Source organism: Parus major, chromosome 2, assembly GCF_001522545.3.
Source record: "Parus major isolate Abel chromosome 2, Parus_major1.1, whole genome shotgun sequence".
Lineage (NCBI taxonomy): Eukaryota > Metazoa > Chordata > Aves > Passeriformes > Paridae > Parus > Parus major.
Window position 1 is genome coordinate 24234085 of NC_031769.1, and position 27745 is coordinate 24261829.

At 42.2% G+C, this 27745-nt stretch overlaps 1 protein-coding gene and 1 long non-coding RNA gene across 2 annotated transcripts; one reads left to right on the top strand and one right to left on the bottom strand.

Annotated features, from left to right (window-relative positions):
* Window positions 1–6460: 6460 nt before the first annotated feature.
* Window positions 6461–8749, top strand: LOC107200490. Its single transcript, XR_001519638.3, has 2 exons — window positions 6461–6728; window positions 8457–8749. It is a non-coding gene; the product is annotated as an uncharacterized LOC107200490 (long non-coding RNA).
* Window positions 8750–13115: 4366 nt separating this feature from the next.
* PDK4 (pyruvate dehydrogenase kinase 4) lies at window positions 13116–23307 on the bottom strand. Its single transcript, XM_015619096.3, has 11 exons — window positions 23053–23307; window positions 22063–22204; window positions 20967–21038; window positions 20233–20417; window positions 19711–19800; window positions 19061–19138; window positions 18362–18438; window positions 17767–17865; window positions 17363–17473; window positions 16538–16651; window positions 13116–15594 (listed from the first exon to the last, which is right to left on the bottom strand). Exons 1-11 carry the CDS (start codon window positions 23198–23200, stop codon window positions 15451–15453), a joined length of 1260 nt encoding a protein of 419 aa, XP_015474582.1. The 5' UTR covers window positions 23201–23307; the 3' UTR covers window positions 13116–15450.
* Between the last annotated feature and the right edge of the window lie 4438 nt (window positions 23308–27745).

Sequence of the window (27745 nt, forward strand, 5' to 3'; positions counted from 1 at the left end):
AGGCAAATGGCTTTCGATTGTGACCACAGATAGGCCTTCATTAGTTTCTGCCTTTTCCTGTGCACTAACATTCAATGCTAATTCACTGTTCACTGCCTGTCTGTATCTTATAAAGCTTTGTCATAATTATCCTTTTTAATTGTAAGAATTTTTTCCTTTATCAACCACATTATGTAAACATGATAGAAACATGCAGCCCTGAATTTTTTGTTTTGTATGTTGCTACACAAACCCGGGTAGCTTTTAGTACATACTGTCCCTGTTTGCACTCTCACTATGACCAATGATAAATTAACATCCCTGTGTCAAGAAAGGCAGTGTTAAAAAACAAATGCCCCCAAAACCTGCAAAGTTGTTCTTGTACTCATCCCTAATATCTCTCAGAATGATGCTGGATGTGATCTGGGAAGCATATGACCCTTCTCTTCACTCAATATAAAATGAACCTTACCTGGTAGCATGGACACCTCATTTTTGGCAGCTAGGTGCAGGTGAGAGGCTGATGCAACCCATCTGGGCTGTTCCATTTTTTAGGTCCTGACAATTCTGGGCTCTGTGAAAGGAGAGGTAAGTCAGGCCCACCACTGGGAGCCAGTAACTCCTGACTTCTCATTGCATCTCTGACTGTGAAGATGTCAGTCCCTGTTGTTACTGTTATCTCTTTGCAAGACAGCCCACAGCACGCTAGGCTCTTCCCAGACAAACCAGAGAATCCAAGCTGTTCAAGCATCTCTGTGTCTCACAAAGTGGCAACAACAGCATTTGCAGGAATGTGCAGACTTAGTGCTACAAATCACTTTCCTTTCCTTTCAGTTTTCATTAATTAAAGCTTGTACACTGTGTACAAGAATCCAGTTCATGGGTCTGTTTATGTTTAACTGGACAGCAATGAAGATTGCTGTTTAACAGTTTCCCATTCCAATAAGGAATTTCAAAGTGAATGCAGATCATGAGTAAATGCTCTCTTATGTGAATAAAGTTGTAATAAGTCGTGGTACTTCACTAAGCCAATGAGAGATTTCTGTACAGCTGCAGAGATGTCTCTATTGGAGATACCACAGCAATTTACTGGGGAGAACGATCATTATCAGAGACAGACAAATCAGCATCACAGACAGACAAATCTGCTTAAGACACCTCCCTATCAATGGGATCCACTGGATTCTGCACTGCAGAAAAAAAGTGAATTTGGAAGGATGAAAAAGCATAGGTTATCTAAACCCATTGCTTTTCTAGGTGATGCATCTCTATAAGTCAGGCATGAGGAAGAGGATTTGCCAGCTGGTCAAGGCAAGAAATTTTGTTGCTTTCTGAACAGCCTGACAATGGGGCATGCTGGGCAGTCCAGAAGAGACAGATGTAGGGTAGCTGATATTATTGGAAACACTTCCCCACACTGGCTCCTTCTGAAAGTGAAATTCTGCATCTGGAAAAGGGAGGTTTAAGGCAGAACAATAGCAGTGTTTTCTGACCTGTCGTAGCCAGGACTCTCTTGCTGAGAGAGAAGAATAAAGGCTGTCACCAGTGTTCCTAAATTCCCTCTGATCCTCTCCCTCGGCAGTGAACATGCTTAATTTTTATTCTGTGGGCACCCAGGCTCACTTCCAAGTTTTGTACCAAGCAGGTGCCAGATTATAGCCATTGTGGTATCTGACAGGGAGCACAGTGGGATCAGGCTGATTATAGTCATAGGAATTTGCAGGCTGTTAAAAACACTAGAGAACATCACTATCACAGAAAAAAAAAGACCTGATTGATGCACTTTAATTGCTTCTGTTGTTGAAGCTAGAAACCAAGAGTAAGCAAACCTTAGTATTTGTTCCTTTTTAGAACTTTTTTCCTTTGTTACTGTACTCTTTTCCCACACACTGGATGGAGTTGCTCATGTGAGGTGTGGGAGTACCTGATAATAAGATTACCAATTATTAAATTCATGGGATGCACAAAGGAGGGGCAGAGGAAGGATCTCTTCCTTGTGGTGGCCAGTGATAGGACCAAAGGGAATGACCTGAAGTCTCAGGGAAATTTAAGCTAGATATCAGAAAAATGTTCTTCACCCAGAGGGTTGTTGGGCAGTGGAACAGGCTCCCCAGGGAAGTGTCACAGCACCAAGCCTGACAGAGTTCAGAAGTGTTTGGACAATGCCCTCAGGCTCTTGTTGTGATTCTTGGAAACAGTCTAATGCAGGGACAGGAGTTGGACTCAGCAGTCCTTGTGGGTCCCTTCCAACTCAGCATATTCTGTGATTCTGTGACTCTGTGGGATATCTTGAAATTTCACACCGTCATATAATTCCTGATCATGATTTTGTATTTTCAGAGCCATATCTGACTTCATGACTCCACCTGGAGGAGAAACCTCTACACCACAAGTTTGAGCATAGTCATGACCTAAAATGACAGAAAATTGTTTTCAGGGTTGTTTGGTGCTCTCTGTGAAATAAGTTTCTTTTTGCCTTTTGGCTTCTTAGTAGAGATGTAGACATATTTGGAACATTTCCACTGCATCCCATGGCCTGTTAGAATATTTAAAGCACAGATGGGCACAAAGAATGAACGATCTTTTCCCATTCCTATTGGCAGCCCTTTCCCAGAGCTCCCTTTATGACTTCTCAATGGATAACAGTGGGATTCTAGGTTTTGGTCTTCGTGCATTTTAGAAGTTGTATATAAAGAGACAATATAAATATATATATATATTTATATATAATACATATAAAGTTGTATATAAAGAGATTTGTTCTTCAGCCAAATGTGTTGTGGACAAAAGAAGCTACCCATTCTATGACCATAGGAACACTCTGCATTTATTGGGGAACCAATGCAGCTGTTCATGGAAATATGGGCATCCTCTTTGCGAAATGCTCTTGCAAAGATTTTAAACTTAGCCCCTGATGTCTGCCAGCTTGACTCAAAACTCCAATAATTTATTCGTGGAGAGTCTGTAGGTGAAACTGAAGCCTAACAGTGTTCAGGACTGTATTTCCCTGCACAAGCTTTAAAAGTCAGTTCATACTTGGTCAGCTTTTAGATACTAGGACAAGGAGCCTAAAAGAGCTTAGATGGTTTATCTCTCCATCATTGCTGCCTGTTCTCATGGTATAATGCCCATAAGTGTTTTGGCATCAATGACATTTTATTTATCCAAAATCACTCACCATCTTAAAAAAAAAAAAATTCTCATTTTTCTATGTGGCAATATCTTACAGCCTATATACCAGTTTTGACAGAATCAAGTTAACTGCTGTGATCATGAATTTATAGAAATCTCCCAGGCTGAGCAAGACTGACTATTTTTGTAAAATGTCAGGAATACAAATATTAGGCAGCAGGGGAAAAGGTCTGGTCTGCCATGAAAGGTGGCAGCTTTACTTTTAGCTGCAAGCACTGCTGGATCAATTAAAATGATCACAGGGGCTCAGCTCATTCATATTTAAGGAACATCCTTTGAAAAACCACTAATGCTTCTGGCAGCAGATTTTGCTCATGGGACAAATACCTTTAAATTAAACATACAAGAGTTCAGTCTTTGAGATTGAAGGGAAGATTGAAACAGTCTGGGGTGGTCTGTGCTATTATACATCTTTATTAAATTCCCAGAGGACAAAGAGGCATGCCAGGTTTTCAGTGCTGGAAGGTTTGCAGGGCTCTTGAAGGGCTGCTGTTGCTTTTCTGAAACACTTCAAGATACACATGGGTCAAACATGGCAATATTTCCCTTTACTTTCAGGATATGTCAAAAGAATTTCCCTGTAATCCCTAAGGTTTGCTCTTCTACTAAATGACAGTGCAGAACATAGTTTTAGCAGAGGTGCCAAAGCCTAGCCAGTGTCTGGCATCTTAACCTCCCCAAGAGTTATATTAAAGCAGTGGAAAGATCTGCCAGAGTCTATCTTTGTAGAAAGGCAGTGACCTCTGGCACAGCAGATGAGTGGGTCAGAAAAAAATGCTATATGCAGCAACTGTCAGATGAAATCTGTTGGCTGCTCAGAAATTTGCTTCTGACTCTTTCTCCAAATACATCTTAAGCTTCACAGGACACGAAGTGCAGAAGTGACAATGGATTTTTATTTTTTTTAACATGTAGCAGTGTGTTGCCCTTCACCCTTCAGAGGCACCCTATGGAGTGCTCCTAAATTACAAAAGAGGGGACAGAATTGTGAGCCTTATAAATATATGGCCATTGGTTCATTGAGTGTGAAAACACAGGTGTTGCTGAAGGGCAGGGCAGTGCCTGAGCTGGCTATGAGCACAGAGCATGCTGGAAGGTGCAGGCAGAGTGACATTGCAGTCAGGGAAAAGCCATAACATTCATGCAGAGTAAAACTGGCCCAAAAGACCCAGTGGCAACAGAGCCCACTGAATTACACCTACATCCCAAAGGCTGAGCCCACCCCCAGGTGAGTCCATTCTGCTGTTCCCAAATTCCCTGCTAGGGAGAGGTGCATGGCTGTCCTGAACTCAAGGGCACACTGTCACCCTGTATCCATGGTGAGCACATTTTGAGGTGGCAGGAGCTCTGAACTATATCTTGCCAGAAATTTGGACTTCTGTTTGCCATATGGGTCCATTTCTTCCACAACCCTGTCCTTTCCTTCATCATTAACCCACAGAATTTCACTGAATTCTTTCCTTCTCTTCCCCTTTGTGGCTATATAGCCTCTGGCACATGACATAGGGCCTGACCCCCCTCCAACTCTTTCACTACACCCTTTTCTATCAAGGGCAGCAGAGCCACTACCCCTCTACACACCTGTAGTTCTGTAGGTTTGTGCCATCCTCTACCATGTCTGGATTTCCTAACCTACAGCAATTTACTCATTTACTCAGTCGGCTGGAACAAAATCTTCTCTCAAATACCCCTCATCCCCATGGTGGGTGGATGAAACCCAAATGCTGGATGTATTTTGTGGGGCAGTCAGGGGGCTTTGCTTTGCTGAGCACCAGTTCAGTTGAGCTGAGCCCACACATTTCACCTGTCAGCATAGCAGGAGGTTTCTACCCTGTAATCAGAAACATGGCAGACTCCTTGTTCTGCCACCTTTCCAAGAAATCAAATTCTGCATCCTCCAGTGGTATGGGAACCAATACAAACCAGTGACCTTGGCTTCTAATGACACCAGAGTGCTCTAAGGATCTGAAGTCTATCAGCAAAGCCTCTGTTCACAAAGCCATTTATCTCTGGCAGCTTCTTTGTGTGCCTCTGGAGCAGTGGTTGCACTCCTCCCTGGCAGAGACAGTTCAGCCTGGTGGATGGAAATGAGCAGATGTGGCAGAACTGTGCAGAGAGGAGATCAGTCTGTCCATATGGTGTGTGTGGTGGGGGAAAGAACTGAGAGAGAAAGGGGACAACTGGCATTAGAATTAGAACTGATATTGTAGATTTTGATATGGTGAATACTGAGTGTCTCAATAAACCTGGGAGAGTTGCTATGCACATTTGGAGGTAAAGTTCAACAGCAAATTAGAAAAACAAAAAAAGAAATCTAATGTTAAATTAGAGGATTAAACATTGTTTACTTAACAATGCGAATCTGCATTTTGGGGGCTGTGAACTATGACTTGTGGTACTTGAAGCTGACAGTGTTATTATGAACACAAGACTCCATCTGGTCACAATGTTCCTGTGCGCTCTTCCCCCTCAGGCACACCCAGGGGCCTGTTCCTGGTACCCAGGGCTCACAGGACTGCAGCCCCTCTGTGCAGAGCAGCTTTCCACTGCAGTGACTGCAAGTTCAAGGCAAACCCAAACATTTTCTCCATCACTTCGGGGAACCTTAACAACGGGCAAACAGCTGCAGATACAGCGCTATCCCTAGGTGGCACTCGCAAGGCTGGATGGAGGCATCCAGGAGACCCTGACACAGCTTGTGGAGAGCTGAATGCTGGAGGTCTCCGAAACGCAACTCTCTCCTGCTTTAATTTCCAGATGATGGAAACTCCACTAAGTACTTCACATGCTGTGCTACAGCTGTCATGGTCCGCTCTCGCAGGGCACCCTACACAGCACCTCCGTGCTTTAGGGATGTACTTGAGTTACACACTTGGTGTCCCTTTAAGCCTTTGACAGGGGGTGCGTCCTGTCTGTGGAAGATCAAGGAGGAGGACTCCGTTTTCAGCCTGGCTGTGCTGTGAGTGTGGAAGGATTTGATATTAAATGGCACTGAGTTCTGCCCAGTTGCTGGAGCTCACTTGAGCACAGGGAGAGCTGTCCTTTCCGACACAGAGCAGGGAGAGGGGCAGAGAGTCAGCCCTGCCTGCTCTTCACTTCAGGTGACCTGGAGGTGGTGGCTAAGTGATTCTGGGCAGGCATAAGCCAGCTGCATGCAGTACCTGAAACAGACTTAGATGTGGGCTTGGACTTTGACACAGCTCCTTCCAGCAGCCTGGAAAAGGAGAGAGAGCAGTGGCATGACCAGTCTGGGTGGTTCTTGCTGACTCGACATAAACATGTTTTGAAGCTTCCAGTGCAGCCAGCAGGGAACACACTGTCCCCATGGGTTTCCTGCCCCTGGCTCAGGAGGCTGCCAGAACAGTGCCCAGAGGCACCACTGCTTCCTGTGCCTCCAGTCCCAGCTGGAGCAGGCTGTGCTGGATATGCAGCCAGGGTTTGTCCTCATAAGAAAAAAAAAGAGAGAAAATAAAAGGATGGAAAGCTGTAAGCAGAACAAAAGATCCAGCAGCTAGCAGCAGACAACAGCCATGTGTTTCCTGAGGGGTATTTTTAAGGTTTGTAATTGTTCACTTCTTATTTACAGTGCTGTTTTGTTTCCTTTTATCTAGCACTAGCTACCATCCTGCCCTCTGCTTAAACCAAGCTATTCATGCCTAAGTGTCTGGAGCTCCACTAACTATGGGAGGCAAGCTTCGCTTTTTTAGGTGTCTGGCCCCAAACAGCTGGAATAATCTTCCAGGCATATTGAAGCAGGCCCTCACATTGTTTTGGGTTTGGACACTCTTAATCCTTTTTTAAAAAAGCCTCAGCTGTGTGAAATGAGCACAAGCTGTGGCAAGTCACTGTCATGTGCCATTAAAGAGCTCTGTCCCTCTCTCCAGACATGGGCAAAACCCCTTTATCTCAGTAGGGCTCTTGGTGGCTGGGGATGCAAGGACAAACTGCCCACTTTGTGGAACAGGGACACACACATACCTCAGACACAGTGGTGTCTCTGCACACAGACTTCTGCAGCATGTATTGGGGGTCTTGCCTGGCTTGAACAGAAAGGCTGAGAGCTGACCTCCCTCTGCTCAGGGGTGTTTGGATCTCAAGCTTCCAGTGTAAGGGCCGTAGTGCATTAAGTAGGATGAGCTGAAGCAAGAGCTGTCAGCCAGTTCAGGGCATTTATTTGCCATATGTGCATACACATATTTCTGTTCAACATTATCTTGAAGGTCTAAATGTCAGTCATACCCTTCTCTTCCTTTCCTAGGTATGGCTCTTGATTTTAAATTCCTCCTGCACAATGAGTGCCATCTTGCTGATCTCATGGCTGGTAACAGAGTGAGACCAACCTCTTGTCTGGTCTTGCACTCTGAAGGACTTAAAAATTAGTTTGCTTGCTGTTTTCTAGAGACATTTGGGGGTGTATGTATCTCTTCTATATATCAGCAGCTCAAACCATTTTGGCTTTGTCCACCAGTCACTGGCATCAGCAGGAAGCTTGTCAGATTTCAGTGGACATGGTGTGAAGTCTAAAGGTGAATTATTACTACTCTAATATCTATCATGTTTTTTAATATGTTGATCCCACTATATAACACTCTTTTATTGATTGAAAAAGAGTTTTCATAGGTTAGAAACATCACAGAGAAGAACAGGAAATTTCATCAGCAGTTCTCAGACATGTTTATGGACAATCCATTGGTCCATTATCTATATTCTGTATTCCACACTCACACACTATTAAAATAAGATCAACTGAATAACTGCTTCTGAATCTATTATTAAAAAAAATACTTCCTTAAGTGAAAGTTTATCATAATTTATACTGTTATTCTCCTAGAAGTGTTAACATTATTTTAAACCCCTAAACTTTCCAGTGTAAATATACTTCAAAGAAATGAAGAAAAATATTTATTTTACTCCTTCATTGTCAACAGCTTTGCTGGAATCTTCTTCTTATGACAAGAAACTGGCCTCTTCTGAAACAGCCCCCTGATAAGGGTAGACCTTTTCCCTCCAAAAACTCTCATTTCCTAAGGCAGTAGATATGTTTACTCCTAGGAACAATTGGGAGGATCCCCAGTTGTTCTCTAATTTGTCTGACTACTATAGTTCAGATTTAAAGTCAAGACGCATCTTCTCCCTTAAGATCAATAGTGAGAGGAGAAGAATATCATTCTGCTGCAAAGGAAAAGGCAAGAACAATCCATGGGAGATGGATTGCTAACATAATTACCAAGGTCTGTCTGCATCAATTTATGGCGCTCCAGTGAACAATTTTGCCTTTGTTTCAGCTGTTCTTACACAGATGTTGCCATTCAAAAGACAGAAGCCTGGGAATATGCAGAAGGCGTTACAATTTTATTTTTTTTCCTCATGCCAACTGACCATCCAGTGGCCTTGAAAAATCATCACAAGCTTTTGGAAGTGTGACATGTCTCCAAAGGACTCTTCCCATCCTTTGGCTACAGAAAATAGCTCAGAGCATGCAGAGCCAGGCATCAGTAGCAGGAGTATGAAGAACACAAGAACAAGAGGGCAAGGCCATGGAGGAGAAGCACATTAATAAATTTGTACCAGCAGAAGACTTCTGCACATCTTCATTGATAACATGAATAACGAAAACTTCAGGCACCCCTGACCAGAGCTTGAAAATGAAGCTTTCTTCATTGTGCATTTATGTAAAACCTGAGGCAAAGCTGATTAGAAGCAAGGGAAAGTTGTGAGATCAGAAGGTTTTATAACAGGTCCTAAGTAAGCAGAAACAAGTGCTTCTGTGTCAACACAAACAGTTTTATGCCTGAGCAAACAGCTTCCTGTGGTCTGTGAGGCAATGACACAAACCAGGTAACACTGAGAGTAGTCCAAACCATCTGATCCACCCCTGTGGGAAGGTTGAATTCCACCTGTAATGCCCTTTGTAAGCAGGGGAGTGACTCTGGGTCACCAATAGTCTTTGCAGTGCATGTTACTGACTGCTGCATGCCACAGTGATTGGAGGAGATGACAAGTACCCTGGCAGGTATTTAAACCTGTTTTCTAGTTAATTTGTTAAAAATCAACCCAGAGCACTGTGTGCAGGAAAGCTGCTAGGAAGAGAAAACCACTCTAAGGAATAAACACTGCAAAAAAGATCTTTCAGTGATTTCTCAGTATGCCTCATGGCATTTAACAGTCAGCATCAGCTACAGATAGTTCCTAAGTTTCTGTAAAAGGTCTGCTCAGCAACTGGTATTTAGTTGTCCCAGGAGTAGTGAGCATGGCTCAGAGCTGTCTGGCAGCACTGCTGCCCTGTGGGGTGCAGAGTGATGCTGGCTCCTGCAATCATGTGGCCCTGGGACCAGTCCCAAACTCAGACAGATCAGCAATGTCACTGATCAGAGGCAGCTCCAGGCTGACACAGTTTGTGCCAGCAGCCAGCTCATCTGCAGTGATCCCATTGGCATTTGCTGCAGAATAAATATTGTCTGGGATTTTCCATTATATACACACCCTTGCCAGCAGTGACACAGCAGCAATATAATTTTGAGCTCTGTATTTCCAGTTTTCCACAACCACGCAGAACTAGTAAGAGGACTTGAGTCATTTACCTAAGCATAAATATTCACGGATATTTTAGAAAGCTAGAATTGTCCATACAAGTGATTTGCATGGGACTGGCAGGCATGACAAAGGACTTGTGGAAGACCTCTGTCTTCCAGAGTAACAGATGAGAGACAGGAAGAATACTCCAGCCTTCCTCATATAGGACTGGGTGTCTATTTTTAGGTAACTGAATGAGCTGGGAGCCAGCTCACAGCTGAAGCCATCTAAATACAGGTGCCTAGACGCGCCCCCATGTCTAGGATCCCATTACAGTCAGTTGAACTCTGCCACTGGAGACAGGATTGCTATTCAGGCACCAGAGTTTGTTTCAGAAGAAGCTTTCTGGAGTCCTCTGGATACACTGACCCTGGTCATGACAGGCAGCTGAGATATCCAACTCACACCTCAGCTCACACGCAGACAGGTACACAGTGTCATGATAAGGTGTCGTACTTGGTGTGCCGAATCCCGTGCCAAGGTTCTCATCTTTCAGGCCCAGTCCAGTGATGTGACAGTGTACATCCTGTCACATAAAGCCCAACCTAGATTCTAGATTGGCAATGAAAACAAGTGTCTTTTTTTTTTTTTTTTTACTTTCTTTTCTTTTTTGAGCCTTACAGATCAGGTTGTATTACATTAATGTGACTTAAAGCATGCCTGTTCTAAACTAGAGACTCTCTGTCACATTCCATGTGACAATGTTCAGCAGCTCAAAATAGTGGGATTGGTGGTCACTCCTCTTGCTGTGTTTCCTGCATCACAGTTCTATCTGGATTTTCAATTGGACATGACTCCTAGGAAGGGGGTGAGATTCATTCCTCCAGGCTGTGCCCCTCACACAGCAGGAAATCAGACAGATGCTTTCCTTTCTTTCCTCTTCCTGTTAGGAACTGCAAAGCAAGAGTGACACAGGGAAATTGTGCTAACTCTACATGGGCCAATTTGTTGCACTCTGCTTTGATTTTTTTTTCATAGGTGCAGAAGGAATATTGAGGACAGTTGATGAGGAGCAGCTCGTGATACTCCATACATATTTTTCAGTTTATATAAAAATCTTACATTATTAAGAGCCTTCAGGATATTCTGAAGACCCAGGACTTCAGCTGTGCTCCAGCTACTTGCTTTGACACCCAACATTTGAGATTGCAGTGAACAATTAAGACTGCCCATGGGTATTTCTGCCCTTTCTTCCCTGTGAGGTGAGCAGAGAGAAGCAGAACTGACTGAAGCTGCCTACCAACAAGTCCTTTCCCTTTGCTGACCGTGAGAAGTAGGAGCATGTAGCCAAATACTGAGTCAGTCACTCTGTCTTGAACATGTATGACACCACAGATGTGTAAAGCCACCTCAGGGCCTGTAATACAGGGTGAGGACAAAGGCATTTAAAATTGTGTTGTCAGTTCTTGGGAAATACAAATGCAAAGATGTTAATGCAGAAGTGTGCCCCTTGTTCCTCACCATCCCCACCCCCAAAAATTAACTGAGATGAGGGATCATAAACTGCCATGTTCTACCTCTCATTTTGCCAAAACTACTAAAGAACTTAAGGGCAGAAAATTCTTAGGTGTTACACCTCTAAAGTCTAAAGTCGGTGCCAATTCTCTAAAGTCATGATTGCTGCCATAAGGAGGGAAAAAAACCAACTATTTTTCCAGTCCACTAGTGCTTCTTATCAAAGGTAGCAAAGCTTGTTTTGTAATAATTCTTTGGGAAGGACATTATTGCATGTAAAGGGCAAAGTCTGGCAGATTTAAAAACTTGGTTAAGTGATAGGGAAATGATGATAATGTACAACTGTGTATCAAGGCTCCAGGGAGATTAATCGGGATATGTGCCCAAGGCACCCGTAACACTAACCAGTAATCAGTGTACACTTTTTAGCTAATGATCTGGAAGAGAAAACACAGGGTGCTTTGGCGTGGTTTCTGTTGACATCAGGAACCTGGCTGTGTAAGGTCCTGATCAGAGGGCAAAGGGCGAAAGTGCAACACCTGCTTATCTCCTGTGAAACCAGAACGCTCTTCAGCCGTGGGTAAACGTGCTGATGTCAGTGCCCCCTGACATGCCAGCAGCAAGCCAGCCTTGCACCGTGACCAGGAGCATGGCCTCTCTTACCCACTGGGCTTGTGCAGGGGAAGGAAAAATCCCCACATTTTGTCTTTTAAGCTGCAGGAGCTTGGCTGGGACTGATGGTCTGTGCATAGTGTGCTGCAGAGAGACCTGGGTCTGCTGGGGCCATGTGCTTAACAGCTGCAGGCAGCAGCTTGGGTCGATCCTGCTGCACTTGGGCATCCCTGCTCCCAAGCCTGCCCTGGACAAGGTATAGAATGCATGCATGTGTATTTCTGCTTTGAGAAACCTGACAGGAGATATGCAAGTAGAGATTGCAGCACAGTAAAAATGATGGGAAAATACAGTGGGTGTTTTTGTTGTTCTTTTCCTTTTTTTTTTGCTGTAGTGGTTTATTGAAGTCCCTGATGTACTTTAATACATCATGGGGTTGTTGTACTTTAATACATTTGGGGTTGTTTCTCCCAACACACCTGGCATACTGGTATATGTCAGAGTGGTACATGTTGATAATTGCAAAATGCAAAAACAAGATGCTATGTAATCTGCTTCTCTGGCATTACAAGTAAGAATCCTTAAGAAGGTGAAACCTTCATTTTTAAGGAGGGTAAACTCAGTACAAAAGGCTGTCACTTTTAGGCTTGCTGTCAGACACCTGGAATCAGGCTGATTTTCACTTCTGCTCTTTCAGGTAAAGTAATTACATCCATTTTTACAGTTACTTTATCTTCTTAAAATTAAGGGAGATGCAGGATGTCCCCAGGCCAACACAAACCTGCTAAAGGACCAGTTGTACAGGACTGTTGGACCATGACACCATCTGATCACTACCATTTTCTTATGCACCAGCTATGGACAGCTTTTGCAAGCTGTCCCACTGCTTCAGAGCTGTAAGACAGCTATCCCTTTAGTCTGTGGGCAAACTCTTAGTTAGATATAAACCAAATGATAGGTGTCTTTCTTTCCTTAGTCAATTTTCATATTTTTTTAAACTGAACAAAAAGCAACTATTTTAGAGCATAGGACATGCACTGATGGAAGATTCACAATTCTCATCTCAAAATTAATACTGTCCTAATTAAAAAGAGTAAGGAGATGGGTGAGGTGATGAACTGAGTTTAGGTACTAGATAACCTCTTAACCAATGCAATATTAAGCATAAGTAGATCATTCTTCCAGTGGTTCTCCCCACTGCTGTACCTGACACGGTATGGGTGTTGTTTTTCTCATCTCGATAAGGCTTAAAATAAAAAAGCTCTTGCTTCTGCTAGATTTATTAAAAAACAAAGATACAGACAACCATTTAAAAGATTTTATTATAAAACTATTTCAACATCTACATCCAAGTAAAAGGCTTAAAACTACAGCTCTGCTTTCAGAATAAAGTCAGTGAATGCTGAAAAAGGTGCTGTATTGTCTAGGCAGATAGCTGTAATTTGTAATATTACACAGATTTCATATGTGTTCCTTAAGTAGACTTAACACTGACAACCTCTGCCTGCATCATGAATGTTCCACAGCTTTGCTCTGCAAGCAGCATCACCAACATTTTCGCAGCACCCATGTGCCTCAGGTACTTTGAAACACAAATTACTAACGAGCAGCTGCAGCTGTGTTACAGATGTACCATCAGATCATAACTCAAGTTCAAACATTACTGGATGCAGTCAGAAAGGTATCAATTGTGTTTACTTGACAACAATGACTACCTAGGTCTGTGTTTGTGACCTTGTGTTCAACTCAAAAATCAATGAATGGCTATGACACTGAAAGCAGCTTTTTCACACCTGTGTATTCTAGACAAAGGTACTTCCTCTTTATTAGCCATTTCTTTCATTGAACTGAGCTCATCACACATGATCTGGTGACTTTTGATGACTGCAGCTAATTCAGCAGAATAAAAACAGCCTACATGCAGTACTAAAGTCATCATGCTCAGCAGTTACCATTAATACATCTAAAATTAGATTTTAAAATAAATGAGGCATATCAAAATACTATTTTATTTTCAATGAGAAATGCATCTCAACAGGACTTCAAGAACACAAAGGTAGTTTCCTGTTGAAAACCATTTTAGATTCATAGTGGAATATGGAGTAATTTTCTGTCCAACAAAGAGAAATCTCTAATAGAAAACTGTCATACTGAGCAGAATGCTTTACTGTATCTGCAACTTCTTGCAAAGGATCATATAAACAGATGATAATATGCTAATTAGTAAAAAAAAAAATCAAGTAATATTCTACAGCCCTGATGAACTTTTGACTGGCCACCTTGCCAGTAGTTAGCATCTGTTAAGTTTACCTTGCTTTCAAAAGTGGAAACACACAAAGAAGATGGGCAAGGAAGAAACTTACTGAGAATGGAATATTTTCTCAACAACTTTCTCCCACTGTCACTTTCCTGTGGGAATCCCCACATTTTGCTGTTCATAAAAGCTTTCCTGTAGTTTTCAGTGCTGTCCTAAACCCTTTCCATTGCAATGAACAGTTCTCAGAATAAATTTTACAGTTCCACCACCACTCCTGAAAACCTTTCCAACAGACCTTCAGTGCTCACCCACATCTTTCAGGATATGGATTCCCTATGTACATCTTTGAGCAGATGTGGTCCAATACAGATTTGAAAAAGACAATTGGCAGATTTTTTTTGAATGTATTGAGCCACTAATCTCACAACAGAAACAAACCATAAGACTGTTTTAAACATGCTGGTTTTCACAACATGCTTATAATGGTACATATTACCAAAACCTTTCTGTTCAACTTGCATGTCTAACTTCAGTTAATGGAAAATCCTAACTGACTTGGCACACATCCTCCAGAATACAGGGACATAAGCCAGATGTACCCTAATGTTAGAGCTGTTACAACCAAGTAGCTTTCCATATCTTTCCAACAGCTTTTAAAAATATCCTGATTTTCTTCTTCATTACCTTATGCACAGAAGCCCTACTTAGCTTAATTCCCATAAACAGTTCAACATAAAATATCTAGCAATGTGAGTCACAGAGCAAGGCACCACATAAGAATTATTCCTGGAATAGCTTTTTTTAAAAAATGGGACTTGCTTATATATGGCAAACACTTTCTCCCTACTTCTCAGGGCTCCCTCTGCTCCAGTCAGGCTGTACTTGAATGCTGTTTGTATCTTGCTACAAGACTAAACTGTTAAGTAGATCTCTTCCAAATGTTATAAATACAACTCCAAAATATGGATGTTATCTGTCTACCTGAGAAGTTCTGTAATAAGATAAACCGCTGATAACTATTCTAACAGAAAAATATGCATCAGCATAACTTGTTTATCAGTCAGTGTTCAGAATTCAAGCATTAAACAGGATTTATAAATTGCACACCTCTACCACACCAAGTCTTTGATCACAGTAAAAAAATAGCTTGATTTTCCTCTATACACAGCTCTTTTTTAAAGACATATGTGCTCTATTTTCCTCATCCAGAAGTCCACAGCAAGATTTCAGATTCAGTGCATATAGCTTAGGCTTATGATAGTCTTATCTTCTTTTTCCTCTGCTAGTCCTGAAACTTGCTTGTTTGAAGGTAGATGAATACTTCCAAATGCTGCTCTTAAAGCCAGCTTGATCCCCTGGGATGTCTTGATACCAGCTTCTCTTCAGGAAGCTGCACTCTGCTTTGCCATATTCTTTGGGTCTTTACTTGGGACACACCAGTCATCTGCCTCTGAGGTAGCCTGGTAATGCTTGGAAGCCGATTTGTTAAAAACTGGGAGTTTTTCCACTGATTCTGTTGATAAGGCCTAAAGGTCAAGAAGGAATAGGTTACCATCTCTCAATAATGTCACTTAGCAAAAATTTATTCAGCATGCCAAAAGTATTAAGCCAGTGGCACTACAAAATGAAGTTATTCACACAAATGTTTCTACAATAGATATGGTAGTTTATGTGCTTCAGTATCTATGATTGCTTTGGGTAATTTGGTAGGACAAATGCAGTAACATCACATCCTATTTATGCATTTTTAATAGGCCTTAAGCAGTACCCTCTAACATGATTTCAAGATAGTCCAGGAATGCATGGAAAAGAACTTTGATTTGCAAGGTTCCAGTCAAAATTTTTCAATGGAAGCGTTGCATATATATATAGCTGAACTGTCTCTTCATTTCATACTTCTGCTCTGATTGCACATCAGTGTTTTCAGTCTAGCAAGAGAAATTTAAAGCAATTTTTCCCCATGATTAGGCACAGAAAGTAGAAAGAGCATGTAGTGCTATTTGCAGGTTTCTTCTAGAAACAGCAGTGCAAGTTATATGCCCAGCGTTCAAAATTACTGGTATCTGCATCCACTAGAGGGGCTATACAGCAGATGTTCAACAGCACCTTGACTCCTTAAGGATTTAGTTTATATGGACTTTCTGGTTTTCAGAGTAAACAAACCAGATCTGTTGTTATACCTTTACTTTGCTCTCTCCAACTGCTTTGTATTCCATGAATGAGTAGATAACATTTTAACACAATCTGAAAACCAACAGGGCTCTCACTAGAAGCTGTTCAAGTAGACTAGTTAAAACTAAGCGACTTTTTTGATACCAGTTAAAAACCAGTTACTAAATCTGTCACTTCTCAATAAAAAACAAGAGCTACTCATGAGCAGAGAATCTGTTTACCTTAAAATGGTAGCAAGTAGTTATCCCACTGCATTAATGATAGCAGTCTTTTATTTGAATAAATTTAAATACATACCTTCAAGTAGATGATAGCATCTGTTCCATAACCACATATGGAGTAAAGATTTAGATCTCCTTGAAAGTATTTAGCATACAGACGAGAAATTGGCAAGCCATACCCAAAGCCGGCCTAAAAATAAAGTACAATATAAAATTAATTACTTTTATACTAGCTCTAATGGCTTAAAGTTAAATAGCTGGAAAGTCTTCAGAGATTTTTAAGCTGCTAAAAAATCCTTTGCAATTCCTCTTCTCTTAGAAGAAAACAAATCTCTAATCAGTTTCATAGAGAATGCTGAAGCTGACCATTAAAAAACCAAAGTCATAAGAAAAAGATCTCCATAAAAGAGGGAGGGTTTATATATATGTCCCACTTTTACATAATAAATTTCAGTATTTTTCTCTCCTTTGATACTGCTAGTGCAGCTTGATTAGTAAAAGGAGCTTGCTACTGGGAGATAAACATAATAATCTAAAAGACTATTCCAGTTGTGCTTGTCTCCAGAAAGACTGCATGATCTACAGTAAGTTTGAGGACTGAGTGGAGAGTGAAGACAAAGTAAGTTAGTGTCAGTGGAATGCAGGAAGAAAAGAAAAAAAAAGTGGGGGGGGGTTAAATTCAGGTTGGAATGTTCTTCTTTGTTTATGCCTTTAAAAGAGTATTTTTGTCCACTAAGCTAAATACTAAAATTCTGTTTCAGAAAGTGTAAATTCATACTTATGGGGCTTGGCATAACCTTTGCATACCCCACAAAGCAGCAGGATGGACATAGAGCTTCATTATTAGCCCACCAACACTTACAACAACCTAAGTGCAACATGAGTATTGAAAGTATCTTACAAGAGGGGTATTTCGACCATCATCCACATTTGGCCTTGGTGCAGTGGAATACATGTAGCTAAACAGCTGCTCAATTTTCCTCACTGGAACACCACCTCCTCGGTCTGAGATCTGATTTAGGAGAGAATGAAGTTAAAAACAAGTGTGCACAAAGAATGGTATTTAAAATGCTGTCGATTGAACACAACTTTCCAACAGTCATAAATGCAAACATTTGCTTTGCAGCACATTATTTTTCAGCTAGATAATTGTGATACATGGAGGCTCATATCATCAAGAGAGTGCTCTTGTGCTCATGCAGGTCTTTGACCTGTTCTCAGAGGCCAGATCTTTTATTAGAACTAGCTAAGCATGTATAATAAAAAAGATTACATTAAGTCCATTGTAGTAGGCCAACAAAATACCTTGATTGCCAGGTCTTCTTTTCCTAGAACAACCGTCACTTCAATTGGAGAAAGGGTAGGACTGTTTTCTTGGAATTCAACAGTTGCTCTCATTGAATTCTATGGAAAAGAAGGTTACCATGATCAGAGGTTGTTGAATCCATGCACTTCGAACAATAACCCCTTTACATAGAGGCAAAATTATCCCTTATTCCTATCAGTGCCTGGTTTCCAAGGGACACACTTAGCATTTTGGCGTAATGGGAACAGAAGAAGTCACACACCTAGAAGTGTCTAAGCATAGCCAAGACTCTTCTCAGTGAAAGATTACAATGTTCTTGCCCAACATTAACTCAGGCACTGTAAATTAAATAACATAACTCCCTTAAAGTCAACAGGTTTCTGGAGAAGAGCAAAGTTCAGCAGTTGCTAAAGACTGCCAGATTTCTGTACGTCATGTTGGCAGCACCTAAGTCCAGCTGCACTCCTAAATACACTGTCCACTCCACAGAAAAGGCAGTAGGGAAAACCTGCAGATGTAATCTCTAAAAGCAGAAGGCTACTGGTGATCACAACCCCACATCCCACTTCACTCTATCAGTTTATACTAACATACCTTAAAAAGCTCAAAAAGCATGTGAAAAAGATGAGATGGAACATATACAATGCTAATTGGTTCTCCTGGAGCTTTTCCTAAAGGAAAAGAAAAATAAAAAACAATTTAAAAAGTGATGACATTTTTTTATATGGTACCCAAATTTTACACTGGGCAAGTTGCCAAAAATAAAAAAAATTAAATCAAATTTAATTTTTGGTTTTCCCCCCCTCCAAAACTGGCAAGCAGCTTTATGCATTCATAACAGCGTTTAGATTGCAACTGCCACTTGCTTAATAAGTTTCTTTTCAAATAAATAAAAGAATCAAGTATTTATTCCCCTTTATAAATAAAGGACTTCAAACGTTAAGCAGACTGCTGTCATCAGACACATGCAGGCAGCTCAGACCAGACCCAGCATTTGAGTCAATTCCTCATTCCAGATATGGAGGTCCTCTCTAGCAACTTCTCATATTACTTTAAGTACAGGTTTGTCTGACTTTTCTCAAATTTATAAATGGTACCTCAAAAATATTGTGTTTAAGATACACCAACATTTGAGTTCTAAATTGGGGTTTAAATGAGATGCCTGTAATAGAAAATGAAGAGGAACTAGCCCAAGTCAGATGAACTGGTATGTGCACTAAAGTTACAGAACTGGGAGCCTTTTGACTCAGTAGAAGAAGCAGTTTGGCTACTGATAGGAAGAGCTCATCTTACCGTTCACTTGAGTAAGTTTCAGTTCTGGAGATGTTAGGTAATACTGGTCACACAACATCTTGGAACTTTCATAAGCATCTGAAATAATTATTTCAATGAATGATGTAATATATAATATTACAAATCAATAATATCAAGCAATATAATATCAAGCAATGTAAAAATTCATTCTAATCCATGGCAGAATACAGCTTTTAACTGCATTAGCTGCTAAGGTGTTAGACAGTCTAAGACATAGCTAAGTGGATGTGTCTCAAGGGAATGATTAACATTGCATCCACTGTGTTCACCAAAAATCGAGAAAAATGGGCAATTACAGAAGCATGAGCAAATCTTTGTACAGTTTCATTATTGTATAGAACTGATGCATCTGTTTTCTACAAGTAGGTAAGACCAACCTCATCACCTCAGATAACTTCAGCTCCTACCTCATCTGTCACTTGCTAGGACTTACTTCAACATGTTTTTTTACCACTACTTTGTATTTTAAATTCTGTTCTCTAAAAGCTCATGCTTTGATAGCCTGCCTTCAGCTACTTCAGTTAAAGCCAGTCAATATCCTCTACAACAGAAGCTGGTACCCAAACTGCTTGCAATCAGATATAGATACTGATCAGGAAGAGAAACGTTAAAGCTCTGAGAATACGCACCATTCACTACTTCAACAACATCACAGCAAGGATCAATACTTCCAATGTGCCTTGGGTGCCCAGAGCCAGATTTATCATCAAAAAGAAGAGCTGTTTGACATGAGAACAACACAACATTTAATCCCAAATACTGTGTTATTAAAAAAAGAGCCCCAAAAGACTAATACTGTGTGATTGCAAGATACAATCACATAAAATACTGAATGTTGTTTATGCCTTTCATGAGTTCAAATGCCATCTACTGTCAGCAAACTGTCTTGGCTTTTCTGTGGCTCACCTCTAAAGTTTTTTCAGACATAAAGAATGATATCCCTACATATTCAATGAAAGAGTTATTTCAGTTATTCTGTAGTCTAGGAAACAAGTTTTCCCATTACTTCCTTAAGTGACAGATTCCATTTCTAACTTTTCAGTGTCACACAAAATCACTTGAAGCAGTTCTCCAGCAGTTTTAAGAAGTGTTTATATTAACATGTTACTCATTAGGTTGAAGTTTTTTCTCAGGTAAAAATTTCTACTTACTGTGTTGGTTCATTAGCATCCGGGTGGAAATGCGGCTCATGTAAAAACGATCCAAAAAATACTGGATGTTTTGATTGGTGACAGGATCTACTTTAAAAGTGTCTTTGTATTCAATTATTCCTTGTGCCATTGTAGGAACCACATCATGATGTCTGTTTCGGACTCTAATTAGAGTATCTATAAAGCTAGGTTATAAAGAGATTGTGTTAGAATATTATTCTCAGACTACATAGAAGCAAGCTTTGTATAATATAATTATCTAATCTAGCACCAGCAGAGATAAATGCTTAACAGCCTTAATACTAAAACACAGTGTGGTTCTTTCACTCTTTTAAAAGTAATTCTTCGTTGCCCTAATACAGAAGTATTTGGCATTTTTAAAACAAATTTACCACATATGTACTCATTTATTTGAGCAGAGGAAAATATACATAAAGGAAGAAGATCCCAAGCTGACATCTTGGAAACAGGCAGAGATATGACATCACAGGTAATTTTTTTTAATATTTCTGTTATGACAGTTCAAGGGGCAATATGACCTTGAAATTAGGCTGCAACAGGTCACATTTATTTGCAATACTGCTAAACATGGTCAGAGATTTCAACCAGTTTGTTCTATGTTCAGCTCTTCCTGCTAGATTATAAAATTCAGCTCATCACAACTGTAAGTCTATAGTATGTTGTAAAACGTAGAATATGAACTAAAAAGTTCAAAGAAAAAATTAAATGCTTACTCAGATAAGACTTTTTGGTCATCTGGGCTTTTCTGATGGAACTCAATCAACTCCTTTAGGCTTTGGATGTACCTATTGAAAAGGAGCACAAGAAATATATGCTATTAATTTGATTGTTATTAATTTAGCAATATGAAAAATACTTTGTCTTGTGCACATCATTAGTCCTAACAAGTCATCTAGGAGTTTTAAGTATCTTTAAAATTTCTAAGTTACAACCAACAAAGGAATGACAGATGGACACTTCTTGACTGCCTGAACTCCAGAAATTTTAAGTCTTTCCTTGTGCCTGCCACTAGAGAGGAATCTAAGCCCTCACTTAAGCTACCCAGTGATCCCCCTATAATTCCTGAAAAGAGATGTATTTCAAAGGAAGATCCAAACAACAACGCCAATCAGAAAGCAAAACTTTTCCAAATCTGATCAGCTTTGGCAGAAGCTAAGTAGCTGAGCTTCTTGCACTAACATCTGACAGCCTTGACGCATACGGCAAAGGCACAACAGTTTGCTATATTAAGAAGAGTTTCTAGATCTCACTCTAATACTTCTGCTGTTTATGTCAGCCATCCTGGCAAATGCTGCAACTGTGCCAGTAAGCAAGGTTAAATCAGATTCAACCACTGTGTCAACTGCAGAGATTATGTTAATTGAATTTCAAACACTTGCTGCACAGGTCAAGGCAATATACTTTAGAATAGAAGCTCTGTTAATAACTCCATCAGTAAGAGATCAAAACAAGTACATAGCCTGCTTTCCCAATTTGTGTGGGTCTCAGGTAATGCTGTGTGGAAACAGAACATGTTTTCTTTTCTCCCTTCCTAAATAATAAGTAAGATTTGCTCTATTAACTATTTCGAACTGTTAACTCTCTGTGCCCCTCAACCATATTTTAAGATAACAATATAACCATATTGCTTTTCAATTTAATTTTAGTATGCTAGAAAAGGACAGTATGTGACAGCTTGCAACACAGATTTGATGAAGCATTCTGCATTTCTACTGCATTTTCTTATGCTTTCTACTATTCAAAAAAGTCTTTAACAAGTTCTCGAAATGGTGTTACTTTGCATGCTGAACTCAAGCAATTCATACTTACCAGCTTTTTACTAATTTTACTGATGGAGTGCCTAGTAATTTATCAGGAAGAAGATCAATTTCTTTCAGGATGTTTGCAAACCTCACAGGAAGTTCTTGTCGTAAAAATGAGAAAGAAGTTCTCTCACATCCATTATTCGAGCCTACGAATAAATCCAAAATAAAGTTTTTGTTTAAAGAAGTTTCAAGATGCAAATACAGATTGCTGACTTTCCATAAACTTCAGGACTTTACTTCCCTGCATTCATGAGGCTTTTACTGGCCAGCTCACCTAAGTGTTAGGTGTTACAGGTTTGTGTTGAACGGTGTTTACATGACAGTAAGACACGGCGTGTTCCTGGACGGAATACTCGTACAGCTCCCATTTAGACATGAGACTTAATTGCAATCCCCTGAGAAGCACTCCGGTAAACAGGAGGTTGTTCGGGGTGACGTCTGGCAGTATCATGTGCGCACAGCCGCCAGCGCTGCCAAAGCGATAATGGATCGGGGAACAGCGCGTTCGCTCCGCCCGACGGCTCCGCCCGGCCCCGAGTGCGCGGAGCACCAACACGCCCCGCAGCCCGTGTCCCTCTCCGTGCCTGCACCCTACCAACACCACCCAAACAGTGTTGTAGCGCATCTTCAGCTCGGATGGCGGCACTCACAGGTCTCCAGCCCCTGGCACCTGGCCGCCGGGTAACTGCGGCCGAGGGTGCCCGGCCCAGGCGACCTCCCCGCCGGCAGATTCCCAGGGGGGCTGGGAATACCCGGCGGGACCGCTCTCCTCCTCCGCCCTGGCGCTGGGCAGCCGAGCCGGGGGGCGGTAGCAACTTCAGCGCTGGCTGAACGCAGACCCCTCCGGGCGGGGATCGCCGCCTCGTCTGTCCCGCAAAGCGCCGCTCCCGCACCCCTCCCGCGGGCTCGCCCCTCCGCGGGGAAACGAGCCTCCAAGCACCGGGCTCGAGCTGTCCCCCAGCCCCGACCTCCCCCCGCTCCTCCCGACTCTCACCGAAGTCCAGCAACTGCTTGATGGAGAGCGGGGAGGGGGAGAAGCGGGAAAACTGCTCCACCTCCTGCGGCAACCGGCCGCTGCTGCTGCCGGCACTGGCCCCTGCCAGTGGGGCGGCGCTGCGGAGGGCGATCCGGGCAGCCTTCATTACTGCCAAGGCGGGTGCGTGGCACGCAAGCGATGGCCGAGTGAGCGGGAGCTCCGACGGCCCCGGGACCGTCGCTGTCCCCCGGTGGGTGGCGGCGCTTCACGTGGCGCCTCTATTTACACTCGCAGGGGGCGGGGCTGCGGCGGGCCCGCCCCCCGGGCGCTCGTGACGGCGCTGGCGGCGCTCCCCGTGCCCGCCGGCCCGGCCCGCCGGGCGCTCCGCCAGCGCCGCGGGGAGCGCCAGCACTGCCGGCCGGGGCTGCCGCGGGAGCAGGGCACACGGAGCGGCGGCTGTGCTGCTGCGCCGCCCGCGGTGACCTTGTGCAGCGGGCAGGGGCCGGGCCAGGCGGCGGGGTGGCCGTGACCAGCTGCGGGGGCGCCGTGCTGCTCCCGCCCCTCACGGGCCGCAGGCTGTGCACGGACACCCCATGGCCCGGCGTGAGGGGCGCGATGGTGTCCGGGGGAGTTGTGTGTTTGCACTCATGCAGGGGTGCTGACGGTGCTGGTACAGGGTACAGGGTAGCTCCAGCGTCGGAGCAGAGGCTGCGCGGAAGGCAAAGGGAGCAAAATCAGATCCCAGCCGCAGGGTTCAGGCTGTCGACATGTAGGTCGTGTCTGTGACCTGGTTAATAGCGACCAAATACCCGAGGACAGCTGTGCTGCTGACGCACTGGCCCCAGATCAGCATGTGGCCTTTTTTTACTGTCACTAGAGCTAAGAAGGGGCTGACACCGTGCTCTCAGGGACGGCTCATCTCCCAGGGTCACAGTCGATCTGGGAAAAGCCCCTTGACCTTTCCTCTTTGCTGGAGAAGGAGCTTTGATCTCCAGTGCTGCCTGGCCTTTTCCCGACACGCCAAGTCCACTTCACTGGGGGCAGGGTTTGAGTTACGCACTGAAGAATGAAATTAGTGTCAGCGGAGGGCTTTCTGACATCTGAAATCTTCGTCTGTAACAGCAGGAGCATGTGGCAGTAAAATAATACAAAATAATTGTTCCTTAATATTTGCATACAACTCCCCAGTTGAATTTTATATGCATGTATTTACAGAAACAGACATGTAAACTCTTTTTCATGGGAGGGAAGATCAAATTCCTCACAAGAAATCTGTGCACTTAGTTTAATAGACAGAGGAAAATACTTTAGCTTGTCAATAGACTGTGTTTTTTAACTTTATCTCATTTTTGTCTTCCTAGTATATATGTTATCCCTAGTTACGATTCTACTCCCACTGTACTTTTTGTTTTATTATTTTATTGCTCCCTGTTTTATTATTTTATTGGGAGAGTTATTATGTTATTTTTCCATGAAACACATTCTGGTTTACTGCAGTGATCAAATGTTGGCATATGAAATGTGAAATGAAGCAAAATATAGACATGAAATAGCAGCAAATATAATGACTTTGATTTTTCCTGTCCTTGCTAGAAATTAAAATTTAAGAATTTGCTATTTGCTTTTGACTTTTTAAACTTGGTTTGCCTGCAAGTTGCAGATGAGCCATGGAAGTGAAAATATAATACAAATTTGTTTAAACCATCAAACCTGTAGGATAGCTTTTGTTTTGTTCCACTTTCTTCCTGAGGCCACTAATTGGTGACAAGCAGGAACCTCAAAATTAACTCTCTGCAATAAAATCTGGGTCAGGAAGCACTCTGCAGCAGGCAGTTATTGCAATTTATAAGGTCACTATTTCTATTCCTACAAGATACTTTATTTAATCTGTTAGTATGCTGAACCTGCTTAATATAAGTAACTCGAATATCCTTTGTGAGTAGTCTGAATAGGGAAATGGTCTACTAAGAACAATTTCTGTTGTTTGCATTAATTTTCTTTACAGCAACTTCTTTTCTTAATGTTTTCCTGGTAGTTACATGCAGTAAGGTATGAACTTACATATTCAGTTTAGCTGTGAACAAAGGTAATATTGTAGCTGCAGGAAATACAGGAAGCGTGTTACCTTCCCCATTTGTTAAAAGGACAAAGTTCCAGTAACTCAAAACCTGGATGTTTTTCAAATCAAAACAAACTTCTACAAGAATTTTGCACATCAGAAGCACAACTGAGTTTTTTTTACTCAGATGAGCTCCTAAAAGAAGCATGTCTCCTTCATAATTCAGATTTGTTTCTTGCTTTGTATGATGGTTATGTATTACAGGCAGTTCTGAAAAACATAAATTTCCATTCTTGCATATATCTGTGAAGTAACTACTGTGGTGGTCTTGAATGTTGAGCAAGAAAGCTAAGTTTTAGGCACAAATGTAACAATATATGGTGGTTCATCATCAGCCAAACTGCAGGTGAACTAGGCAGGTGAAAATTGTAACCACTTCATAGAATGCGTCCATCTGTCCTGTCTTTAGCAGTGTTCTCACTTTATTTCCTCTCCAGACCACCATTTCGCCCTCCTTCTGAAACATGTGGCACTTTAATTGCAGGTGTCAGAGAACAGTGATTCTGAAGGACAGTGCCAAATTCTGAACTGCGGTATTCATCAGAGCAGGTCTCATTTCTGCTGATTAGATATTTTAACTTTCCTCTTCTGAACTGCCCTGGGGCAAGTTTTAAAAAGGCAGTAACAACACTCGCAGTTGCTTGGTCACAGTAATGTTTTGCTGACTGTGCTTAAGAAAATGGAGCTGCATTAACATTCTGCTTTTTTCCACAACAGATGGGTCCAGAAGAGTGGAATGAATGAAGCCTGGATTCCTGTCCATTTGCCTCCTAATAGCTCTCCATTGCAATCAGCTGTCGCCTCCTGTTTCTTACGTCCTCGCCCCTGCTGGAGACACAACGTGCCGTACTTAGAGCTGTGTTCCTGATCAGCCAGCATGTGTAATAACTGACCATGTTGCTGATGTCTAATAGAAGGTATCATGGTTGCTTTTTCCATACCTTTTTCTCTGTGGGGACAAAAATATAAGGCTCTTCTTCCTAACCCAACAAGTGCTGGAGACCCGATAGGATGTGCTGGGATGAGTGCCCTCCTGACCAGCCAGAACATGTGGGATGACTACTGGTATGGCTGCTGCTCTCCAGTAGAATGAGTCTGGTTGAGTTTCCTCTCCTTTTTATCCAGTATGGAGCAAAATTCTAATCTCTCCACCCTAAACCACCTGCCAGCTTGTACAGAGATTTTTATGGAGATTATCTACTCAAATTTGACTTAGGAGGGATAGTTTGGCGAACAGGTGGACAGGCAGCATCATCAAAGCTTTTTCTCTTACAGAACCAGACTAACATTTTCTTCTAGGGACAAAGGCAACTTTTAATTCAGCTTCTGTAAGGAAGGGTAAATGATACCCAGAAGGAGCAGTAAGTCTGGGTGGAAATTAATGGTAGCACGAGGAAGTTTGGAATGTAAGCGGAAGGAGTAGTCTGGTGACAAGTGTGTGAGTCGTATTCGCAACACCTTGTGAAATTTCCAGCAGTATCAAGGGCAAATCACTGGCTCTCCGCCTGCAGATGGGTCTGCTTTTATGGAATTGGATTGATACTTTAACCTACTAATACGTTTCTTTTTCTAAATATTTATATCACCCTTTACATGGAAAAAAATACAGAAATAGCAGTATAAACAAGGGTCATATCTTCCCGTTCTCATCTTTCTGTCACCCGACACTGCTGCCACACGAGCTGTCGAGCTGCTGGGGGCTCCCAGTACAGCCAAAACAGCCAAAGTAGGTGAAAGGTTGTGGAGGAGCACACAAACAAGCTGGCATGCCTCTTCACTAGTTCAGTGAGGGAAAGGTTCTGCAGCTGCTTCAGCACTTACACAATCTCCCACGGCTGCTTATAACTTGCAAAAGTCAAGAGTACAGTAGCTGGATCATTTTACAGATGGATCTGTGGCTGGTCAGCAGCCTTCTTAGAGCTGTAAACATGGCAACTCAGCAGCCCTGAACAGGAGACACCTTTTTTCCTCATTCCCTGCCTTTGTTACCCATGTCTGAAATTATCTGTTATCTCCTTTAAAATCATGGAAAATGAGACTGGATTGCTGGTTTCAAAATTGCTTTTCCAAAAAAAATAGCTAGAAGCTTGCACGAGATTAACTAAGGGTGTTTAAACTGGGAATGTAGAAATAGCTGAGGGAAAAAAACTGTTTTGGAATATAGCTGTACCATTCAGGAAATAAAGCTAGGACTCAAACTGTGATAAACGTAGGACTCAAAAGTGTTTATCTTGAAATGCTTGTCACAATTCAGGAGGCTGCTTACTACGTAGGGGAATAGTAATCTTCAGCCAAGTACACCATTGCAGAGGAAATAAAGGTAGACTTTCAGGGTGGGCTGGCACTGATCTAAAGTACATAGTTAGACACAAAATAATGTCCTTTTCCAGCCTCAGCTGACTACTGTAGCAGTTCTTGTGGAAGAGCACGTGGCATCCTCTATGAGAGCTGCAGATGCAGAGGAAAATAGAGGAAAGGTGTCATCAGGACAGCTGCCACTTTGGGCCATGGCTGCATTTACTGTGAACAGCCTTGCTCTGGAGAAGATCACCTGGGAAAAAGTGGACACTTTGTGAAAAGTCAGGGCAAAAG